Source organism: Pararge aegeria, chromosome 4 (genome assembly GCF_905163445.1).
Source record: "Pararge aegeria chromosome 4, ilParAegt1.1, whole genome shotgun sequence".
Classification (NCBI taxonomy): Eukaryota; Metazoa; Arthropoda; class Insecta; order Lepidoptera; family Nymphalidae; genus Pararge; species Pararge aegeria.
The window spans coordinates 19,248,059-19,270,846 of NC_053183.1; the positions used below are offsets into that span (position 1 = coordinate 19,248,059).

General features: G+C 35.0%; 1 protein-coding gene across 2 annotated transcripts in view; it reads left to right on the forward strand.

Annotated features, from left to right (window-relative positions):
- LOC120623449 (neuroligin-4, Y-linked-like) overlaps window positions 1–22,788 on the forward strand; it is a 161,925-nt gene that overhangs the window by 109,317 nt on the left and 29,820 nt on the right. Inside the window, exons 2-3 of one of the 2 annotated variants that reach the window (XM_039889482.1) lie at window positions 18,558–19,250; window positions 22,246–22,463. In XM_039889482.1, the coding sequence (XP_039745416.1) occupies window positions 18,637–19,250; window positions 22,246–22,463 (832 nt within the window). In that variant the 5' untranslated portion in view covers window positions 18,558–18,636. Of the gene's footprint in view, window positions 1–18,557; window positions 19,251–22,245; window positions 22,464–22,788 lie in introns of those variants that run through there. The other variant, XM_039889483.1, reaches the window with a different exon arrangement.

Here is a 22,788-nt window from a genome sequence, read left to right on the forward strand (position 1 = left end):
GTCCTCGGTCAAATTAAGATAGCTAAACAGTTAGGTAGGAATATATTGTATTTGGGCCTCATAAGAAAGCTCAGTCACACAGCGGGCGATGGAGATAGCTATGCTAGGAGTATCTCTTAGTGATCGATCAAATCAGAAATGAGGAGATCCGTAGAAGAACTAGAGTTACCGACATAGTTCTGCGAGTCGCGAAGCTGAAGGGGCAATGGGCGGGGCACACAGCTCGGAGAACCGATGAACGTTGGGGTCTTAACGTGCTTGGCGTGAATGGCGACCCTGCACCGGTAAACGCAGCGTAGGTCGGCCCCGAACGAGGTGGACAGATCACATCAGGCGAGTAGCTGGGAGCCGCTGGAGGCAAGCGGCCCAGGACCGTATATTGTGGAACTCCCTACAAAAGACCTATGGCCAACAGTGGACGTCAATTGGTTGAGGTGATGATGATGTGATGATATTGTATGTATCGATACGGTGATAGCTTAGTAGTTAGAGCTTCGGCCATCCTTTCATGGTTATAAATAAATAAAAAACTTTTTATTCTCACATCTCTTACATTACTTACAAATGTTGTTATTGAGTTAGTATACAATTATATCCTTAAATCTAAATAAATTAAATAAATATATACGACAATACACACATCGCCATGTAGCCCCAAAGTAAGCGTAGCTTGTGTTATGGGTACTAAGATGACTGATGAATATTTCTATGAATAATATACATAAATACTTATAATATACAAATAAACACCCAGACACTGAAAAACATTTATGTTCATCACATAAATATTTTCCAGTTGTGGGAATCGAACCCACGGCCTTGGACTCAGAAAGCAGGGTCGCTGCCCACTGCGCCAGTCGGCCGTCAAATCTACATTGGTAGTTTGGTTAGTAAGTAATTTTTATTATGTTTATCTTAGGAAATATGAGCCCCTTCCCGGGTAAAGGCCTCCCCCGACCTTTTCCATGTTTCTCTTTCCTTGCCTTGCGTCATCCAATCATTCCCTGCAGCTCGTTTGATGTCATCAGCCCACCGTTTGCTTAGTCTGCCAACATCCCTTTTACCATCGGGTCCTTTCCACCGTGTGGTTTGTATTGTCCACCTTTTATCTGCGTAACGTGATATATGGCCGGCCCATTGCCACTTAAGCTTTAGAGCTACTTTTGTTTTTGTCTTATTCTGTCACTTCGTACTTTGTGTATTTTTCAAATTTTTAGGATGCTTCTTTCAATTGCTCTTTGAGTAGATCTGATTTTAAGTTTCACTTTATTCGGGGTTATGTGCGTTTTTATTTTGAGCAGATTAAAGATGTCACTTGCTTTAGAAGTGAAGGAAAAACATCGCGAGTAAACCTACTCGTACATGCCTTAGAGACCTTTATAACGTTCTCAAGTCTACCTCTGCTAAGTTCTTCTCATTCTGAGAGGGGAACGATTCCCAATATAGTAATGTGTTGATAGTTATGATCATGCTTTACATTTTTATGCCGAAACCACTGAAAGAAAACATCGTGAGGCAACCTGCATGCTTGGGACTTCTACATAATGTTCTCGAAGGCGTGTGGAATCCACTTATCTGCATTGGACTAGCATGACCCGTGCCCTGTATTTGGCCGGCAATAGATTTATATGATGAGTATATTGATCTGCACCTTAGGTTGACGGACACAGTGCGGGACTTGGTAGAACGTATATACCTATTCCTTCCGTGCCTTACAAAGTGTTGCTTCCTGATTAGTATGCTCTGGATTTCCATTTATCGACTTAACAGGTTGACTATCTGCTTTGTACATCAATTATTACCATACCAGCTGTTGCGCGCAGCTTCGTACGCGATTTTTTTGTTTTTCATGAATCCTGCATGGCTTGTAAATTTTTCCGGGATAAAAACCAGCTTTTGTCTTAATCCAGGTTATAATCTATCTCCATTCCAAATTTAATTAAAATTCGTTCAGTAGTTTAAGCGTAAAAGAGTAACAAACATCCTCCCATCCTCACATTTTCGCATTTATAATATTAATAGGATAAAAAATGCAAACAAACAAGCAAATAACAGACAAACTTTTGCATTAATAATATTAGTAGGTAAAGATCGGTGTTTATTTAGAACAATATCTTAAACTCTCGTTCATTTTCTGTACAACTTGTACGTAATCTGATATAATATTCAGTATTTAGTACCGACCGTTATTCGATATTATTATCTTAGCTTCTCAGTCGTTAAAAGCAATTCTCAATCACTATTATAATTACGCACTATTTGGTTTCTGTAACATCATATTATAACCATTGATGTGGGATATATTGCTATAAATTCAACCTTGTAGAGAGCTTTGTTGGCAATCTACACATTGTGGTACAGAGGTTCCTTTGTTAGCGTTGATTTACTTGGTGCGTTCGAAGGTCGTACACCTTTTTTTTTAGTAAAAATATTACGACCCTTCTGGACTTTGTAATAAGTGATTCTGGATTTTATTCCTACTCTACAGATAAGGTTGGCTTTACTAACTTTATGATTGAATCTTAAAATCTTGGATTAGATTAATTATTAAAGTACATTTATTAACCTAAGCATAAACAGGCTATCTAGTTACTTTTTAGTCAATTTCGAAGTTATACTTATTTTGGCGCGTTAGGGAAAAATGATGAGATAATGAGAGAAAGATGAGATAATTTTTGCGATGCACGCGCACATCGTCACAAAAATCGACACCCTGTTACCTGTAAGGTTTGATTCTATTAGTATTCCAAATTTAATTACGTTTTCTATGTCCAACTTTTTTGTGATATTTAAATAAACTTTATTTAACTAGACAATGCGTTATACTATTACTTTAAATGTTTTAAATACCTTGTTTCTATTATTAGTGTCGTTTTTTCTACAAACGTAGATTGTCGCGAAAGATAAAATTTTGGAAAAGATTTTTATCTTGTTACGCCAAAGAAGTATAAGTTCTGACGCGTATACATAAGTATAAACACGTTTTTTTTTTTATAGAAGGAAGAGGTTCTTTATTTTGTTTTAGGTTTTTAAGTCTGTCATTTATAAACCGATTTGAAAAATATTTTTTGTTGTTTGAGACGGTATACTTCCAATGTTGTCTCATTTTTATCAGGTCAAGATCTGTTGATGGGATCCTGGAGAAATTGTGGGAAATTTTCAGATATTAGAGCGACACCTAAAGCGACTTAGGTATTGTTTAAAGTAACTTGAGAATTTGCTATCTAAAAGCACCATTTGGTCAAGAAAATTTATGATTTAGACCACGGATGGCCACTGGAACTACACTATAATTAATGATTAAACGAACTTACCTGTACGTGAAGTTCTATCATAATTATACGAAGGATTCGTCCGAAAGGATTAGCAAATAATACTTGTAGTACCGCCTGTGGATCGCCAGTCACGCACTTTATTTGAGGGTATGAAAAATAAAAAATATTAAAAATGCACCCTCCACTCAGCGAGGTGGGAGATCTATACACTCTCATCATATAGTTTAGAGCATATATATATTTCACGCCATATCGGGGCCACCTATAAAGCACAGGGAGGGAGGGTTGCTAATCCTTTCGGACGAATCCTTCGTATAATTATGATAGAACTTCACGTACAGGTAAGTTCGTTTAATCATTAATTATACTTCGATTCGTCCGAAAGGATTAGCAAATAATACTTGTAGACTTTTAGAGATTTAAGTGAAATAATATTTATAATGCTTTACTTTATAATTACAAATTCCATTATTGATTTTAATTGAAAGTTAACGTTTTAATTATTCTGATCGTTATTTCCATCAGCAATTGCTCTTGCAAAAGAATCATCTTAATTGCTAACATTACTTATGGTTCTTTTATAGAACTGATAGAATGTATTGAAAGAACCACTACATCAAGCCGTTCTTCTGATCTGATCCAGGTTTATACCTAAGCTACTTGCCGCAGATGTGGCAGTTGCCTGGTACTATGAGCTGTTAATACATTAATATCGATCCCACTATCATGTAAGGTTTCTTGTATCCTTGACTCAAGGTCTGAGAACCTACAGGCTTATATGGTCTTCTAAAAGTAATGAAGTGGGAGTAATTTTTTCGAATTTGACTTGTCATATTTATAGGGCAAGACCCTATAAATATGACAACCGGACATATTTCGGGCCGTGACTCAAAAAAAATGGTTAGACTAAGTTTGGTTGTAAGGAACCATTTCGAGATGTAATTTTAATCGTTATTTTTGCAGAAAATATTTCAATATTCTTAAAATAAATTTTTGACAGGGTCTGTACTCTGTGTGCAGTTAATAAAGCAACAAGAGTAACAAGTTTTTTAAAAATTTTATCGAGAGTTAGTGTTTCATTAGGGTATTATTGACTTAAGTGATTAATGACTACAGAGGTGTCCCATGATATGGAATACTTTGGTAAGAGTGTTCGTAAACGAAACACTCCCTAAAAAAAGTCGTTTTATTCTATCATGATCTCCAAGACTTTGGCCCCTTAAAAGGGTTATGGCAGACCTAAATGAATTTAAGGATCCGTATTGGTATCCTTCCTCATAAAGAATATTTAAAAAAATACATAATATGTGGGATCGATGCACTGTGCAAATCATAATTATTTTCTTTACAAAAGATAAACCAGCGCTTTAGGTAAACATCGTACGGCTTCAAAGAATTATCTGATAAGGAAGATATCATAAGAGTAACTGGTGACGGTGGAACATCCGCCGGTCCGCATAAGATTCTTGCAACCAAGGTAAACTTGGTATGCATTTTGCGATTGCTAGAATGAGAACATAGAATTAGGTATTTATAGGCACTGAATGTGATAAGGTCAGATAACAAAAGACTTTTATAAAGAGGGTGTCACGGTTGCGTGGGCCATAGAGATATAACAACAATGCCTCTAGCTTTATCAGAAATAATCTTTCTTAAAATTTTTAAGATAATAGAGAATGGGGGGAAAAAGCATAAAAATAGTGATTAGCCCAAGAAAAAGTAAAAGCATTGATTGCCATAATTACCACATTTAGTATTTATGCGACTGGCAAACAAGTCTACTTGAGGCTTACCAAAAGTTAAAATTAATTCCTGGTAAGACCAATCAGCTAATTCCCATTCTATATCGGGATGCACACTCAGCGTCTGCCGTCTTGTTATGTGATGACTTAGTATAACAAGCAATAACATAAAAATTACGAAATTCACACCATTGCCACAATTGCTTGGTAATATCTGTGAGGTGAGCAAATTGGATTTCTCCCATTCGGTTGATATAATAAATAGCCGTCGTAATATCGACACGAAGTAGAAGTTGACAATGTTTAAATTTTTGGGCAAAATACTTTTAAACCAATAAATGCAGCCTGAATTTCCAAATAATTAATATCCCGTAATTGTTCCTGAACCCAACTTGCCTTTCCTTGCCGCATGCTGCTGTTGAGGCGTCTGAGAAAATTTCCAGATCATGTAATAGTACTGAATGGTGTTAATAATGCATTATACCACCAATTCAAACCGGACTGTATAAGTTCATAAGTTTATCGTAGTTGTAATCTGACTTTAAATTTAAATATTTAATACGTTCAAAAAAGCTCCGTATACAACCAGCTGTATTCTATGACAGGGCAATTAACTAATCTAATCCAATGAATTGCGCAATATCCCGTATTTTGCACCTTCTGAGTGTAAGAAACTACTGAATTTCAATTCTTACACGATTTATTTTTTACAATTTTTTTTTTTTGAAAATTTTCTGAATCTTACACAAAGCCTAATAATATGCAAGTTCTGCTTGGGGAGCAAGTTCTAACGGTGCGTTTTTCCTTATTTATTATAAATCCCAGAGAAGTTATTAATTTCTTAGTTTGTGTTGTGTTACACAAACATGCTTCGTACGATTGCCCCATCAACCAAAAGTTATCTGAATAATTAGTTGATATTAGTCCGCCCGTTCGTAATATGCGAACGATTGGTTTCATCACCTGAGTGAATATGTATGGCGGCGTACTTAAACCAATTGGTAGTACATTAAATTCGTATGGTTGTTGTTCGAATTGGAATCTCAAATACTTTCTGAAAAGCTAATGGATATTTATAAAATAATAAGCGTCTTTTAAATCTATCTTTGTCATGAAACAATCTTTTGATATTAATTTAAGTACTGTACAAATCTTCTATTTTAAAATGCTCAGTTTTAATGAATTTGTTTAAATTCTTTAAGTTTAAAATGAAACTAAATTTACCATTTGGCTTAGGTAGCAAAAAAATGCTAGACAGAAACTGACCATCCGTAGGCTGACATCTGATTCACTGGGCAAATAAACAAGATTTTATAACCTCCAATACAGGATAAAATCGAAGAGTCATTAATGATTAATAACCACTGTGCATACAATAAAGACAATCTGCTTGTATATATTACCCATCTAACAGCGGCTGTGCATCTGCTGTTGCCGCGAGTGTTTCGATGAGCTGGACTGCAGATTGTTCGCATGTGGCCCCTTCGACTCCGGATGAGTTGCCTGTTTCCGAGTTCCGAAGGGACCCTTCCAGTTCAAATATTTAGTTGTCACTTTAGCAGTTGGCGACGTTTCAGTATTTGTTTGTGGCTTTCAAGTCAGCATCAGATCTAGTAATTGCTTTAGCAGTCTTTATTGTTTCTGATAAGTTTTGTCCAAATAACAATTTATCAGGTTTGGTGTAAGTATCGAATCGTTATACTGCAAATCGCATTAAGTACGCCCTGTGTCCATCAACGGCTTGGTTAATTCGGGATCTGTATTTTTCTGAGAATCAACTTATTTATTACCTGGCCTAAGCTTGATATAGCCGTAGCTATTTGCTTTTGCCTAACATCGATATTTTTATCGCGTTTCATATTCACATCAGAAAGAGCCACTTTAATCTTTGCATTCAACGCCGGTGCGTTAACAAGTTTGCATTTAACTCCTTGCGGAGTAGACTAAGGAGTCAGCCCGTGCGTGGTGACATGTTCCAGCCTTACTGCCAAATCTTTGTGAATTTCAGTCCCGTATGTTTTAGACACGGTAGGATCTTCGCCTAATATGTCGAGAATCTCACTGTCAAGTCCGCACAAGTAACATCAGATAACTGATTGGCATTTGCTACAGACATAAGTTGTTCTGCTGTCGTTAAGGTGGTGGATGTAGAAGCCATGGGTTCTGTACAATCTACATTTGCAACCTTACAACCTTGCCTTGAAACGGCTGCTCCATAAAGCATATCCGTAATATCTTTTTCAGCAGATTCATTACAAGCCTCATGTTCTTGTTCTAAAATCCACAGATTTTGCTTACTGGTTAAGAAACAGAACCAAAGTACTGTTCGCAAAACTATTTATAGGGTAGTACAACTCCCAAGAGAAGTACGCACACCCAATTTGGTAAATATCACCGTCTACCAACTTATCACGCATTAAATAACCAGATTTGTATGTATATCTTCATACGTACATTGAAATAATAGCGTGTAATAGATCAGCATATTATTTCTATTTATTAGTTAAGAAACAGACCAAAGTACAGTTCGCAAAACTAACATATCGGGTAGTACAGCTCCAGAGAGAAGTACGCAAACCCAATTTGGTAAATATCACCGTTTCCCAACTGAAAAACTTATCACGCATTAAATAAACCAGATTTGTATGTATATCTTCATACGTACATTGAAATAATAGCGTGTAATAGATCAGCATATTATGTCTATTTATTAGTTAAGAAACAGACCAAAGTACAGTTCGCAAAACTAACATATCGGGTAGTACAGCTCCAAAGAGAAGTACGCAAACCCAGACACGTGTATCTTTAATGTAAATAGCTAACCTTGTATATCCAGTGATTCTGAAGAACTTGAAGATTGGCTTCGATGGCGCCGGCGCAATTTCTTCCTTTACTTTTTAATCTTTTTGAATATTTTTTCGTAATTGTCTTCATTTTTACGTTTAGGCATTATGTTTAAATACTAATTTCAAATTAATGCACGTTAACAATGTGGGAAGACACGACGTGCGGTCGTGGCGAGCACTAAAAAGCGAATGATGAGAGTGTATAGATCTCCCACCTCGCTGAGTGGAGGGTGCATTTTTAATATTTTTTATTTTTCATACCCTCAAATAAAGTGCGTGACTGGCGATCCACAGGCGGTACTACAAGTATTATTTGCTAATCCTTTCGGACGAATCGAAGTATAATAAGTATTGCACTAGTTGCGCTTCGAGTTTAATATTACTATATACCAGCAATTGGTAACTAGCAATTACTGGTACTTTCCTTGCTACTACATAAAAAGTAAAACAAAGTATATAATCAATACATAGTAATATTTTCCACTAGACAACGACTTAAAAATAATATATAACTTGTTTTTTAGTTGTATAACAAAGTCAGTTCTTTTTTGTCAATTTTTTTTTAACTTAAAATATTGTCGTATGTTTCGTTAGGCTGTATATACAAAGTAATACAGACGCATTTGTTTTCGCTTTGAAAAATATATCTGATAATTATTTGTTAACAAGTCTACACTCATCATTATCATCAACATATCAACTCGTTATGGGAGGAGACCCTTGCTCGGCCCACTACAGGGTAAGGGTTTTCTCCCATAATGAGAAGTGCAGTGCAGTGCAGATTGGTGGACTTCACACTTTTGAGAACATTATGGAGAACCCTCAGGTATGTAAGTTTCCTCTCGATGTTTTCCTACACAAACAAGTGATATTTTAATGGAACGCACATAACTTAGAAACGTTAGAGGTGCGTGCTGGGATTCAAACTCGCTTTCCCGAAAGTGAAGTCGAAGTCCTACCCACTGGGCTATCACCGCTTCAAAGTCCATAATATGAAAACCATTTCGGTACAGACAAGGCAAGTATTTTTACCTCATAATGTTTCGTGGATCCAAAATGAATGAATGAAAATGAATTTGAAATAAATATTAATATATAGATATGTGTGTAAGTAATATAAATATACTCATCTTCATTCTCACTCGATTAATGTCCCAGACCTCTCATCACTCTCATCAGTGAGAAAACTCAGGGGTGAGCGATTTAGCGCATAATATCCCCGTCAAACGTTTCCAATGCGGATTGGCGGACAGCGATGCAGGAAGGTGGACTTAAATAAATTAACTCGACGCAAATAAATTTAATTCCATTCCGATACTCGAAGCGAACTCCACATGGATGCGGGACTCGTCCAGATAGTCAATTGGGAATTGCTGATTCGGCTGATGTTTATAAAGGATGAATTTTATATGAGCCTACTGGGTAAATAAGAATTTTGTTATCCGATAATTTTACCCCAAGAGTTTCTGTTATTATTTGAATCCCGTGTGACCAATGGTCGACGCGAGACCTAATCCCGCATCGATCGAGCTTTATTACTTCCACACTGGAAATAAGAACGAAAATTGTCGATTCAATTGGCTTCTATAAAGCATGAGTTTAATATGAAGTTTAATCCGACGGGTATAGTCAATTTAAATTATTATCGCTAACCTTCGTGTCAGTAATTATAAAACGTAAAACCTAGTTTTGCATTTCATTCAATTGACATTTAAAAGTGGTTGTAGGTAAATTTGTTTTACACGAGGAAATCAATTTTGCCAATTAATGAAAACAGCGTGTAAAATAAAAGATTTCATTCTAGCTTCTGCTAGCGACTTCAGAATTGGGTCTAAAGCTTCGCTCGTTACAATTTTAAATCTTACCACGGGAACTATTTGAGAGATCGGTATAGAATTTTCTTTTCCATAGCATAGGCATACCAAATTACAAAGTTGTCTGCCCGCGGCTTAGCTCATAAACTATTTTTAAATTTTCCCTTGGGAGGAAGTAACTTAAGGAATCGTGATAAATTGTAGCCTATGTTCTTTTCTATGTACAAGGCTAAATGCATGTCTAATTTCATCCAAATCTGTTGAGCCGTTTTTGCGTGATTGAGTAACAAACATCCACACTTTCACATTTATAATATTATATAGTAGGATAGGATGAACTGGAAAAGGGTTTTATTAGCAGTAAATTATGTTTTATTGGTTTTTCGTAATTGTGTTTCAGTTATTATTGCTCGACGAGGAGTAAGTTATTTTTTTGCTGAGATTATACCTTTCTTTTGCGTAGACTAAACAAAAGACACGTCGCGCCAGTTTGACCTTGTATCTGTTTTGATTGGTCACAAGTAGGTCGCAAATTTAGATGCCTCCACAGATGACTTGCTATTCTCTCGCACGTTCGGTACGATGTCGCGTAGAAACCGATTGGATCCGGTACGTACTACCATGCCCTTATTTGAATGCTTACTGGATTGGCGGCACATCTCTGTCGGTAGAGTGGTAACTAGCAACGGTGAGATGGCCTGCCTTTCGGTATTCTATAGGATATATTTCGGAGAGCGTGCTCAAGAACTGTTTGATCTAGTTCCCCCCTCGCCTTTTTACCATCGAATCGCGAAGCACCGTAAGGATCTGTATCCCTACGTGGTCGATATACCGCGGACGCGTACGAAGCGCTTCGCATCTTCGTTTCTGATCCGCACCGCTAGGATCTGGAATGCCCTATCATTTACCTACAATAAGTACCTTTAAATCAAGAGTGAATAGGCACCTTACAGGCAAGGCAGCGGCCTTGCAGTAAATAAAAAAAAAGGCCGAAAGCCTGTTAAATAATATTCAGGTTATCCCAAGGATTGGTAGTTAAAAATTTGTTTGGATTATACTAGCCTCCCAACAAACCAGACTAGAGAATATTCTGAAATTATAAATTTCGAAACCCTGCCGGGGATATAACCCGGAACCGATTTAAAATAACAGCAGGCGCTGCTGTGGAAATCATTGCTTAAAACAGACTTGCTATTTACCAATACATTAGTACAGATAGGCAGGTCTCTACTCTAAACAGACGCGCGACGTTTATCGATTCATTCCTATTGTGTACACGAACTCTCTGACGTGACATTTAAATGGCATGAACTCTTAACAGTAAATAACTAAAATGGGCACAGTTTCTATTAAAATAGCCCGAGCATTAATCTCTATTTATATTTTTAGCGGTGTTATCCCAGTCGGTAGAAGCTCGCACTTCTAACTTTTCTAAGTTATGTACGTTTTAAGTAATGAAAATATCACTTGCTTCAACGGTGAACGAAAACATCGTGAGGAAACCTGCGTGCCTGAGAGTTATACATAATAGTCTCAAAAACGTGTGGAGTCCACCGATCTTCATTGGGCCAGCGTGGTGGACTACGGCCTTTACCGCTTCTCACTGTGGGAGGAGAACCGTGCCATGTAGCGGGCCGGTTGATATGATGATGATGATAACGATACAATTATTATTTTTTTGTTTATTTAATATATACACGTACACGTAGCAAATACAAGTGTGGTAAAATACTAGCTGTTGCTTGCGACTTCGTCCGCGTTTGTTTTTCTTTTTAAAGCACTTTTTAAAATTGTGTATGCTTGTAAAAAAACTCTTTCATGTTGTATATTTTAGTCTGAATTGACAGCTGCCCTTGTGCTGACACCCTGGATGCAAAAAAGTCGTACTAATACGCGCGTACCTAAAATTCAAAACTGATACCAAATTTCTGATAACACGTAACAAATGTATGCATGCAATTCAAACGACGTTCATTAGGTTGACGGCGCATACAAATTCATACTAAAACTAATTGTACAATAAACTACCCATTGTCATCTTGGAGAAGTTTCTTAAAAAGTTAAATTTTGTATCAAACGAAAGCTTATAGAAAAGTCCCGTTTTTGTATAAAGGACTACGTAATCGATAAAAAAGCTTGGGTGTGAATTATTGCTCTAACCAGGTTGTTCTTCTAATAATTTTAAATGTCAATGTAAGATGGTGATAACGTAAAAAAACACCCGGCTTTGACTTTGACTTTAACTTAAGTGACCAAAGCCTAGTGGTTTATCCAACGACCCTCTTACATGTGTTGTATATTTCACCCTCAGACTGAATTGTCAGCATTCCCGGTTATTATAGCGAGGTGCAAATAAATTCCAAGTGTAATTATTGACTATCGCTTGTCATCTACGGCACTAATTGGATTCCACGGATAATTCCGATGCTATAGCAAATTAACGTGCACACGTGTATCATGAAACCGGTTCAGATTAAGAGCTTATACACGCGAGCGTTATATTAACACCCAATGCGAGTTTTACGGTGCAATCATGCGTTTTTCTCCATAAAAAGTAACTTATTTTGTTTTTATAGAAACTTTTATTTCTCTTTATCAACCACTAGCTGTATCTCGCGTTAACTAAAGATCGTAACGTAGTTTTGATCTATTCATTTTTTTAGACAACCTTTGATTTATCCACAGAAACCACTAGCTGCGATAACTAAATATCATAAAGCAATGTTATATTGACGGTCGATTGGCGCTGCTTTCTGAGTCCAAGGCAGTGTGTTAGATTCGCACAGCAGGAAAATGTTTCTGTGATGAACATGAATGTATTTAAGTGTCCGGGTGTTTATCTGTATTTTATAATTATTTATATATATTATTCATAAAATTATTCACCAGTCATCTTAGGACCCATAACACAAGCTACGCTTATTTTGGGGCTAGATGGCGATGTGTGTATTATCGTAGTATATATATTTTTTTATTTTTGGCCATTTTATTATTTTTGTTTTTTCATTTTGTTGTATAATTTCGCTTGGTACTTAATTCCTAAGCTATTGTGGTTAATATTATCGTTTGGTTGGTTTGGTATAACTAAGTTGTGGGAACTTCATTGGTTCATGTTATATAAAAATACGACATTACTATTTATGTGTAATAGTACTGTTGTTTTCCCTTGAACAGCTAATAAATAAAGTTTTTAAATAGATTGAGGCCTATGTACTTCCTGATAATAATTTAGCTTTCTTTTGGTAAAATGGTTAAAATTAGTCCAATCGTTTCGGAGCCTATTCAGTATAAACAAACAAACAAATCTTTCCTGTTCCTATTATATTAGTATAGATTACCTAGGATCTCTTCTAGAATTAGAAAGGTTTAAGCCCTGCCCTTGTGTGGATTGGGACTACACAGCTATACTTAGGAATGCAGGTTGCCTCACGATGAGTTCCTTCGCCGTTAAGACATGTCATATTTAATTGCTTAAGACGCACATAAATCCGTTAAGTTAAAAGTCAGAGATCGAACTTGGTCCCCCGAAAGGGAGGTTGAAGTCTCACACACTATGCTTTCACCGCTTTAATAGAATAAAATAGAATAGAATTTGTTTATTTACCAGAACAACACAAACAGACTTACATACGGAGTCACTTAAAAAATTTTGTACTTAATTATTAATAGCTTAAGTCTATGATGTGTCGTGGCAATAAAAAGGTTCTGACTCAGCTTAATGTTCCGGATACTAATGTACCCACAACGCTGGTATTCTGTCAGTACCTATTTAGTTGAGGGAAGTCCAGTTCTGAAATCACATATAAAACAATATACAACAATAAAAAAAAATATATATAAACTTTATAAAAAAAAGTAAACTTCATTATGGAAAGAAGATGAAAATTCATTTTTGTTTAAGTAGTAATGGAAAAGTATGTTACTCAGATAATAATTTTTAGTTTTTAGTAGTTAGTCTTATACTATTGTAAGATAGTGCCACATTAGATTTTTGAAAGTTCAGTAGATAATAGCGATATAATTTTTTAAAGCAAAACTTTGTATACTCCAAACCAAACAGATCTTCGGCAATGTAACCTCTAGGCACGTATCGCTCCGAAACCGTAGCATCCGTTGACTTAACAATTATTCATTGTAAAGTCAACATCTCCTGAGAAATGCTGCCTGCTTGTCGCAGAGTATAGCAAATTAAGTATAATTTTCATAAAATATCTAGCTTTTAGCGTTAGCTTCTATCCAATATATTTTTTGCTGGTTTAGTATCATATACATTTATATCGTGTTTATGTAACAGAGATCTCAATATAAGCCTGGATATTGAGTATTGGAATAATTAAAACCTTCAATTATTTATGCGATAATCTAAAGCCTAATTAGCTCTGGTAGATATACGATATATTTAGAATCTAATTTTAATGAGAGTGAGTTTCAGAACATTATAATAATTTAAATGGTTTAACCTTGTTATCATAGAGTGCAATAATTTTAGTCTTTAATTCACTACTCGTTGTCATTTACTATATTAATTGAATTTCGCGTATAATTGAAGTACTAAGGTAAATTAGTTTTGTATTGTATACATAATATTATGATTCGAATTAAATTGGACTTAATTAACTTATTACCGGCCTACTACAGTGCACGGGTAGGAGACCCGTGCACTGTGAGTGCCTAGTGCAGATTGGCGGACTCCACACAACCTTGAGAACATTATGGAGAAATCTCAGGCATGCAGGTTTCCTCACGATGTTTTCCTTCACCGTTGAAGCAAGTGATATTTTAAATTGCTTAAATTAAAAGTGCACATACTTGGCGACCTCTTTGGCACAGTGGTAAGCGCTGTGGTCTTATGTGTGAAAATCCCGAGTTCAATACCTGGCTGGGGCAATTTTGATTATTTGATTTCTTAATTTTCTCTGTCTGGTCTGGTGGGAGGCTTCAACGGTGGCTTGTTACCATCCTACCGATAAAGAGCTACCTCTACGCGACTTACCTACGATAAGGGGTATGGGTTTATTATAACTGCCATACCATAATGGTAACGGTATACCGTTACCATTTTAGACTGCATCAGCCATTTTCACGAGGTGAGTCAAAGAGCTACCTCTACGCGACTTACCTACGATAAGGGGTATGGGTTTATTATAACTGCCATACCATAATGGTAACGGTATACCGTTACCATTTTAGACTGCATCAGCCATTTTCACGAGGTGAGTCAATGGCTAACTTGTAGTGGAATGAAAAAAATAACATAACTGTGAAAAGTTAGATTCGCATGCCGGGGATTGAACTCCGTCGCACCAAAAAGAGGCCGAACTGTTAACCACTAGGCTATCACCGTTTTTATTATTTTCATCATTATTTCGCAACCTACATTATATTTATTGAAAATATTGGAATAAGCGGTCGTTACCTTGCGGACATCCATGATATATTATGAAAATAAGCTTAATTTGCAATACTTCGCGATAAGCAGGAGCGTCTGTATGGTGTAATTTATAATTTCTGGATTAGTAGTTGTTGAGTCGACAACAAAAAAGTTGTTAAGTCAACAAAAACGAAGAAATTATTAATTGTAAGATCAACCTCTCCTGAGCATGCTACAGTTTCGGAGCGAAACGTGCGTAGAGGATAAATTGCCGAAGATCTGTTTGGTGTGAAGTATAAGCATTGAAGAAGTTATAAATTCACCATACAGATTTTCTTGCTTTGCTCAAACTATAGCAAATGAAGCTAAATTTTCATTATGTTTGTTGACCATACCATACTAACCGCAACGATATCGACCACGAACGTCTATGCAATTAGTTCCCCTCCCATTACAACTATAGCTTCGCAACTCGTCTCAACTATGTAGATAGCTCTGGTTTAACTACGGATCTTCTCTTCAGTAATTTTATCACGTAGACGTACTCCGAGAATTGCTCTCTTCATAGTGTTATTCTAAGCTAAGCTCATTACTGAACAAACAAGCGCTAGATCGGTTCGTATTCTTTGCATCCATGATCGCTTTTGGTCACGTTAGTCCTTCTCCAGAGGAATTTCTCTAACTATGCGGGAGATATTATATTCCAAAAGTGTGTGCGCAAACTCATATGCACTCTCCATTCCCTCACTCTTATAATCCGATAGGAAGGAAGATCCGGTCAGATCTGACTCCTTAACCACCAGTATGCCTACCCTGGTCATAAAGACCAGGGTAGGCATAAAGCAGGAAGATGGCATCAAATTGAAAAAACCTCCTACTATAAGAAAAGATATAACATCAAGAAATTAAGATAATCAGTAGTTTTACGACTGTATGAAGTGCACGCCTGCCCTCAACGTGCTCTCCGAGGCAATCAATCCCAAATTTCCGATCTTCGTCCTAAGAAGCTAAAATTCCTTTTAAAAAAACCAAATGCTATTTATTTGCCCGACTCGGAGATCGATTCAGGACCTCGAGAGCAATAAGTATTGTCTTGATTTTCTTCTAACAACTTTAAAAATCAGTAGCATATTATGCAAATTAATAAATAATTAACTCCCACCAATAAACGAAAAAATGATAATGTAAAAAAGTCTCCTTTAATAAATCGCGTTTGCACAACTCCGCCGTTATCCCTTTACAACCGCCCTTAGTGGGTTCTTAAGCAACAATTTCTGTATTAAGTATGTAATAAAAAGTTAAGTACTGTACCGTTGTAAAATAAGGTTTTGATTACGTAAATAAAAATATTTTTTTCATTAATTCTTTGAATCTCCGCGACTGGCAAGCATTTCAAGTAGACAGCTACTTCTGGCGATAGAAATGTTATAATTACGGCTTCTTTTCTATAGCAAACATGATTTTCTGGTTTTTGATTATATAAAATAAGTTGCTGTATTTTAACACCGTTTCAACTAGTCCAACTCCAACTTTAACAACACGTAGACGAGGCTGTAACGCGTCGTTAACGAGTTGACAACGCGTTACCAACGGACCAAGTAGGTGTCCCACAAAATGATATGTGGAAAGCTATCAATTCAATTCAATTCTTTTATTTGCATAAAACATTGTATGAATACATGTTTAGTCAAAATCTATGACATGCAAATCTTAATTTACACAAATTCACTACTAATTCTTCATTGAACACTATTTAATAACTAACCAATCATCAAAATATGTCGAATATAATAAAAATGTCATTTACTGTATGGAATAATAAATTTAAAACATGGAAAGTCAATTAAAAATAACATATTAATTAATTTTGTAATTAAATAAATTATATTTTATCATTCAAGAACTCTTTTACCGAGTAATAGCATTTTTCAATTAACCAGTCACGTAATTTTGCCTTGAATTTCAATAATTGTAAATCTTTAATCGCTGTCTATAAGCGAGCGACAATCTACAGAGAATTCAAAGAATAAGTCATATAAATTGGATAGAAGCAAGCGTTACTTTGCGGAAATCCATGATATATTATCAAAATTAAGCTTAGTAGAGGGTATATTGCCGAAGATCTGTTTGGTGTGGAGTATAAGGATTGAAGAAATTATAAATTACACCACACAGATTCTCCTGCTTTTCGCAGAGTATAGCAAATTAAGCTTAATTTTGATAAGTCTTATAAAGTGTCGCTATATCCTTCAACCTGAGGTAAAGGTGCTGAGTCTCATGTACCTGTAATTATTACACTGTGATAACGACTAAGACACCGGGAGGTATCTTTGCATCGTTGAAGTGTATGGAGTACGTTATATCAAAATAACCACCGGCAAAATGTAATGAACATGAACAAGCTGTGAAATAAAAATAATTTTTATTATTTCTTGAAAACTATTTATTAAATAAAAGAGAATTACCAGCACATATATTTTTTAAATGCTTATCAATTTTCTGGGGCATATCAAGTTATCGTTATCAAAAGTTTAATTATTTCCCCACTTTATAAAATTACTGTAACAACTCGCGACCGCGCTTTTCTGACCTGCACACATTAATGTTGCTTGACGTCATAGAAAAGCATAACGGTAAGAATTCTCCTCACGAGCACCGTCACAAAAAGCTATTCTAATACTGTGTGTAAGCAGGCTAGGGTGTAACGAATGGGCAACTCTTCGTTAAATGTTTTCACAGCTTCTGTACTTATGCACCACGACATAAAGCTCACTTTTCCATTCTCTTATTTGAGTGTAGTTGTTGTCGAGGCGATAGGTGTGCGAAGGGCTTTACGCGACCTTTCAGTTCGTCATGCTTAATTTTCTCGTACTCGCGGGTCGCAGGTCACGTTCTGAAGGCGATTTCGACTTTCTGACTGTTTATTTAGAAACCAAGAACTCAGAACGTGACTCTTTGCTCATGGTATTTTGTATAATTCGTTGCTTTACTTTACGTGTAAAACGGGAGTGGAGCGTACAGATAATAACTTGAGTTTGTACCTTGTACATTTGTATTTATAAACTTAAAACAAAAGTTTTGTTTGGACGACTGTTGATTGCGAGTGACGGTTTTAATACATACTATGTTTAATTTTTAACGGCTCTTTAAAGTATACAAAATCGAATTTACCGAAAATAAACTTTACTAAAATCGGATCTCCTCATTTCTGACCACGTAGAGAACCTCGTAGCATAGCTTTCTCCATCACCCCCTAAGTAACTCTGAGCCTTCAAGTTAACCAATATTAATATTTTTGGAAATATAGATAAAGGATAAAATAGCTTTGTAACAGTGAAGGAATCATTAAAATCGGTTTAGTAGTTCCAGAGTTTATCGATCACAAACAAACCAATAAATCCTTATAATATCAACATAGAATATAGATAAGACATTGGTCATAAATTCAGTTTTATAAAATTTTCTAAACTTAAAATAACAAAATTTAATACCGCTTATCTTTGTTTCAGATCCAACACACAACATTTGAAGCCTGGAATGGACGAGTATAGTGATAAATCCAAAACTAAAATGATAACATGACGAAATATGTTTCCGGTCAGACAGTTTCATAAAGCGCGTACTAAAAAAGAGGCGATGCGTCAAAATGATGAACACAATAATAAAAATGGAATAAACAAATCATATACTAACAAACTTCCACGTTTTAATTTATATTCGTTTATCTTTATATTTTTTCTATCACTAAAATCAGCTAATTCTAACACAACAAACATGAACCATCACAGTGATAAAACTAGTGTTAATAGTAAAATAAACAAAATTAATATCAATAGTGTACAAAAAGACTCACCGCACGAAGACTACGATGAGCACGATGGTATTAATTCCGGTGAAAAATATACAAATGTCAATTTTGATAAAAATCCTTATTACAATGAGGAGTTCCCTCACAGTGCAAACTTTTACAATCCCGAGAGGAATGGTTACAGTGACTATGGTGACTATAAGAGATATTATTTGAATCCCTCGAACCCAATCCCCAAGTCCAATGTTAAGTTTAGGATAAGTAGTAGGATAGTACAGACTAAATATGGGAAATTACAGGGGATAGTTTTGGCGATGGACGAGCACAGATATTTGAGTCCACTCGAGGTTTTTTTAGGTGTTCCGTATGCTACGCCACCAGTTGGATCAAACAGGTGAGACAATTAATATTATTGGTGCCACTTCTGTTGTACACAAACCTCTTTACTAACCTTAACCGAAAGATTTAAAAGAACTGTTAGCCATTTTTATGGGAAAAATTTATTTCCCATAAAAAATGGCTAACATTTCTGTGAGTTTGTAGCTTTGATGGCACGCACAAAGGCGTAGGTCCTCATTTTATGTTCACAAGTGTAGATACATACTCGTAAATGTTATAAATTCAAAGGAGATGTTTTATAGAGTACCTATAACTGGCAGAGAATAACCAATAAACTCGAAATTACTATTACTTATTTGAAAATAAATATGATACGTTTGGAATGGTTGCAATAAAATTAGATACTTGTTTTTCAAGATCACATATTAATAGAGGGTTTGAAGAGATACCTCTAGCGTAGCAATTAAATAACAATGGCCGAAAGAAATCTACACATAATGGAGTGTATCTAGATATATTATAATACCCTTTGATGTAAAGTAGTAAAATTAATGAGATGTCAAATTAAAAATAGATGATTTTTTTTATATAAAAATCAAAAGTTTTATTCATGAATAAAAATAACCAATGTACCAAAGTAAAACTAAATAAAATCTAAAACGTCTTCCAAACCACCGCAACGAAGTCCACGGTCTACTCTACTCTCTGGAGTAGAAATGTGAACCTTGGGGACCGGGGCTTTTCTTTGGGGGGCGCTCGAGCTCTCAGGTCGAGCCCCCAGGCACAAAAATAAAACTGCTAAATTACTCATTATTGATGATATTATAGCATTTTAATGGATAATAACTGCATATACTTCTCATTCTTGCCTTTTTACCGATAAGTTATGTGGAGTTAACACAAGAATGCATCTTAAATATACAGTTATTAAACTAATTGAACTTAATTATGCAATGTGTTTGTTTGCTCTTCGGTCATTTATTAATTCTTTATCAAGCTAATATTAAAAAAAATATAATATGTATAAGTTAGGTATTTTTTTAATTCTGCCCAGTCCTTCGAATCGTTTGCTTTTAATATTAATAATAATGTCTTTAGACTTTTGAGACATTTTAAGCAAAATTGATAATTTTGTAGTATCAGAATAAACTAATGGCTACATTCACCAGCCAGATGAGTTAGCTGAAAAAAGGGAATACAATTGAAAAAGCAGCCAAATTTTATCTAAGAAAGGAAGGGAATAGAAATATATTGACGTCGCTAACAAATTGTTATAAACAGCAATTAAAAAAGAGTAATAGGAACATTTCTAAATGGCATACAGTGCATGGTACATGTAATATGTACTCCGTTTTAAAACATTTCCTTTAGTATGATGTTTATATTTACATTTGCAATGCATTACGTTACTTTATTAATATAAGAATGTATGTATGTATGTATGTATGTAAGAATAAAAAAAAAAAAACGCTCAATTTTTTACTCAAGTTTTTAAATTATGCAACTATTATATATTCTATTATATATTCTATTATATATTCTATTATATATTCTATTTAGCTGTTGCAAAAGAAAAAAAGAGAAGTTGGTACTCTTAATTCTGATTTCTGCAATTGCGTGAATTTAAACGCGTTAAATCCAATTTATCGACTAGAAACTAAGTTCCATACAATTTTTAAATTATATAACGCGAAAGATAAAATCCTGATAAATTATGTTAAATTTCATAAAGTTGAGTTTTAAAAAGAGCAATTTTTGCTGGCGCAATAATGGTGCATACACACCGTAGTTATTTTTGTAGAGCACAATAATGCAACAGGATTACAACACGTAACATCTTGACCACTTGTTGCTTTTTGTTTAATGCTGTTTACCGTTTTCATACCATCAATATCATAAATTTAAAAAAAAATACTACTAACAACAAACTTCCGCTAGCGATTTTTTTTCTTAAATACCACGTTAAGGCAACTTCTGTATGTGTAGTTATAAAAAGCAAAAAAAAAATATTTGTGCTTGGCCATATTTCTGACTAAATGTTTATCAGAAAGAGAAGAGAACTCTCTCTCTCTCTTTCCTTGAAATCAATGAAATTATAAAATAAGAAATTAAATTTGCATACTGAAATTGACTCCGATTTAGAGCATGGTATGTCACGGTCTTAATACGGCAACATATACCAACTTAAACAGCAACAAAAAGCTGTTATCGGATGTTACCCACTAACGTTTTGAATCGTTGCTCAACAAAAAGTAACTGGGGTGTGGATGCACCTTTTCATTAAGTTTTATTTATGGTCTTCTGAATTAGCACTTTTCGGCTATTTTTGTGTAATTTAACAGGTTCTATAATATTCATGCAACACTGTTGCTGAAATGCCTACGGCTCAACTTTAATTGTATCGTGTTATTGTATTTACATTTTTGTGAATATATTAGCATCAGCATTCAGTCAATCAATCACAATATATTTATTCATTCATTTATTCATTCAATAGAGAGAAAGACTAATTATGGTCCTTCCACAAATGCTGTTTAAAGTAGTCTTACTTAAATTCAATAATTTTACAGTGTTAACTTTGTGCATTATAAATGTGTACTACTTTTCAGTTCCTTTCGTGTAATTTAACCGGTTTTGTTGGAGAAATGCCTCCGACTGAATTACAACTAAACCGTGTTATTGCATCTACATTTTTGTGAAAATATTATCAGATATAATATATCAAAAAATGTGATTGTTTTAGATTCAAAGAGATAAATTGTTCTTTCACTAAAGCCGTTTAAAGTAGTCATACGTTTATTAAACAATTTTATTTATGTGTGCTATTGTCTTAACACTTTTCAGTTCTCTTTGTGTAATTTAACCGGTTTTGTTGGTGAAATTAAGTAGGAGTTATTACAATTGTACAGTGTTATTGTATGTACATCTTTGTGAATATATTATCAGCATTCAATGAATGCTCAATCATATTAATAAAGCATATATTTATTAATTCCTTCATTAATTAGGTTAACATTTGGATTAAAAATAATAATGTGTGATTGTTTTAGATTCAGTCCAACACGAACTCCCTCGCCTTGGGATGGTGTGCGAGTCTCAGATCTGCCGGGGCCGTCTTGTCCTCAGAAATTATTGGATTTGGACAACGAGCAAATTCTCTTAGAAAAAATGCCTAAAGGCAGATTAGATTACTTAAAAAGACTGATGCCTTACCTTAAGAATCAAAGCGAAGATTGTCTTTACTTAAATATTTTTGCGCCTTTGCAAAGTAAGTTACTTTACAATGGATTTAACAAGGTTGAACAATGGTGCCAATTTTGTTGTACGTGTATACATCACTAAACTAAATTAAAATTGTGCTTTGAACACTTTTCTAAGGGTAACATAAAGCATACTATTTCGTAGTGCATTACTTGGTCACACTTCAACAGATATCACCAGTCTGAGTTTATTAATATAGAAATCGCTATATTATTTACTAATACACACGTTCTATTGTATAGATTAATTTAATAAAGTCTTGCACCGCTAACACATTCCGATAATTATCGTGGTTAAATACATCCGTTATTCTATTACAATATGTAATTGAA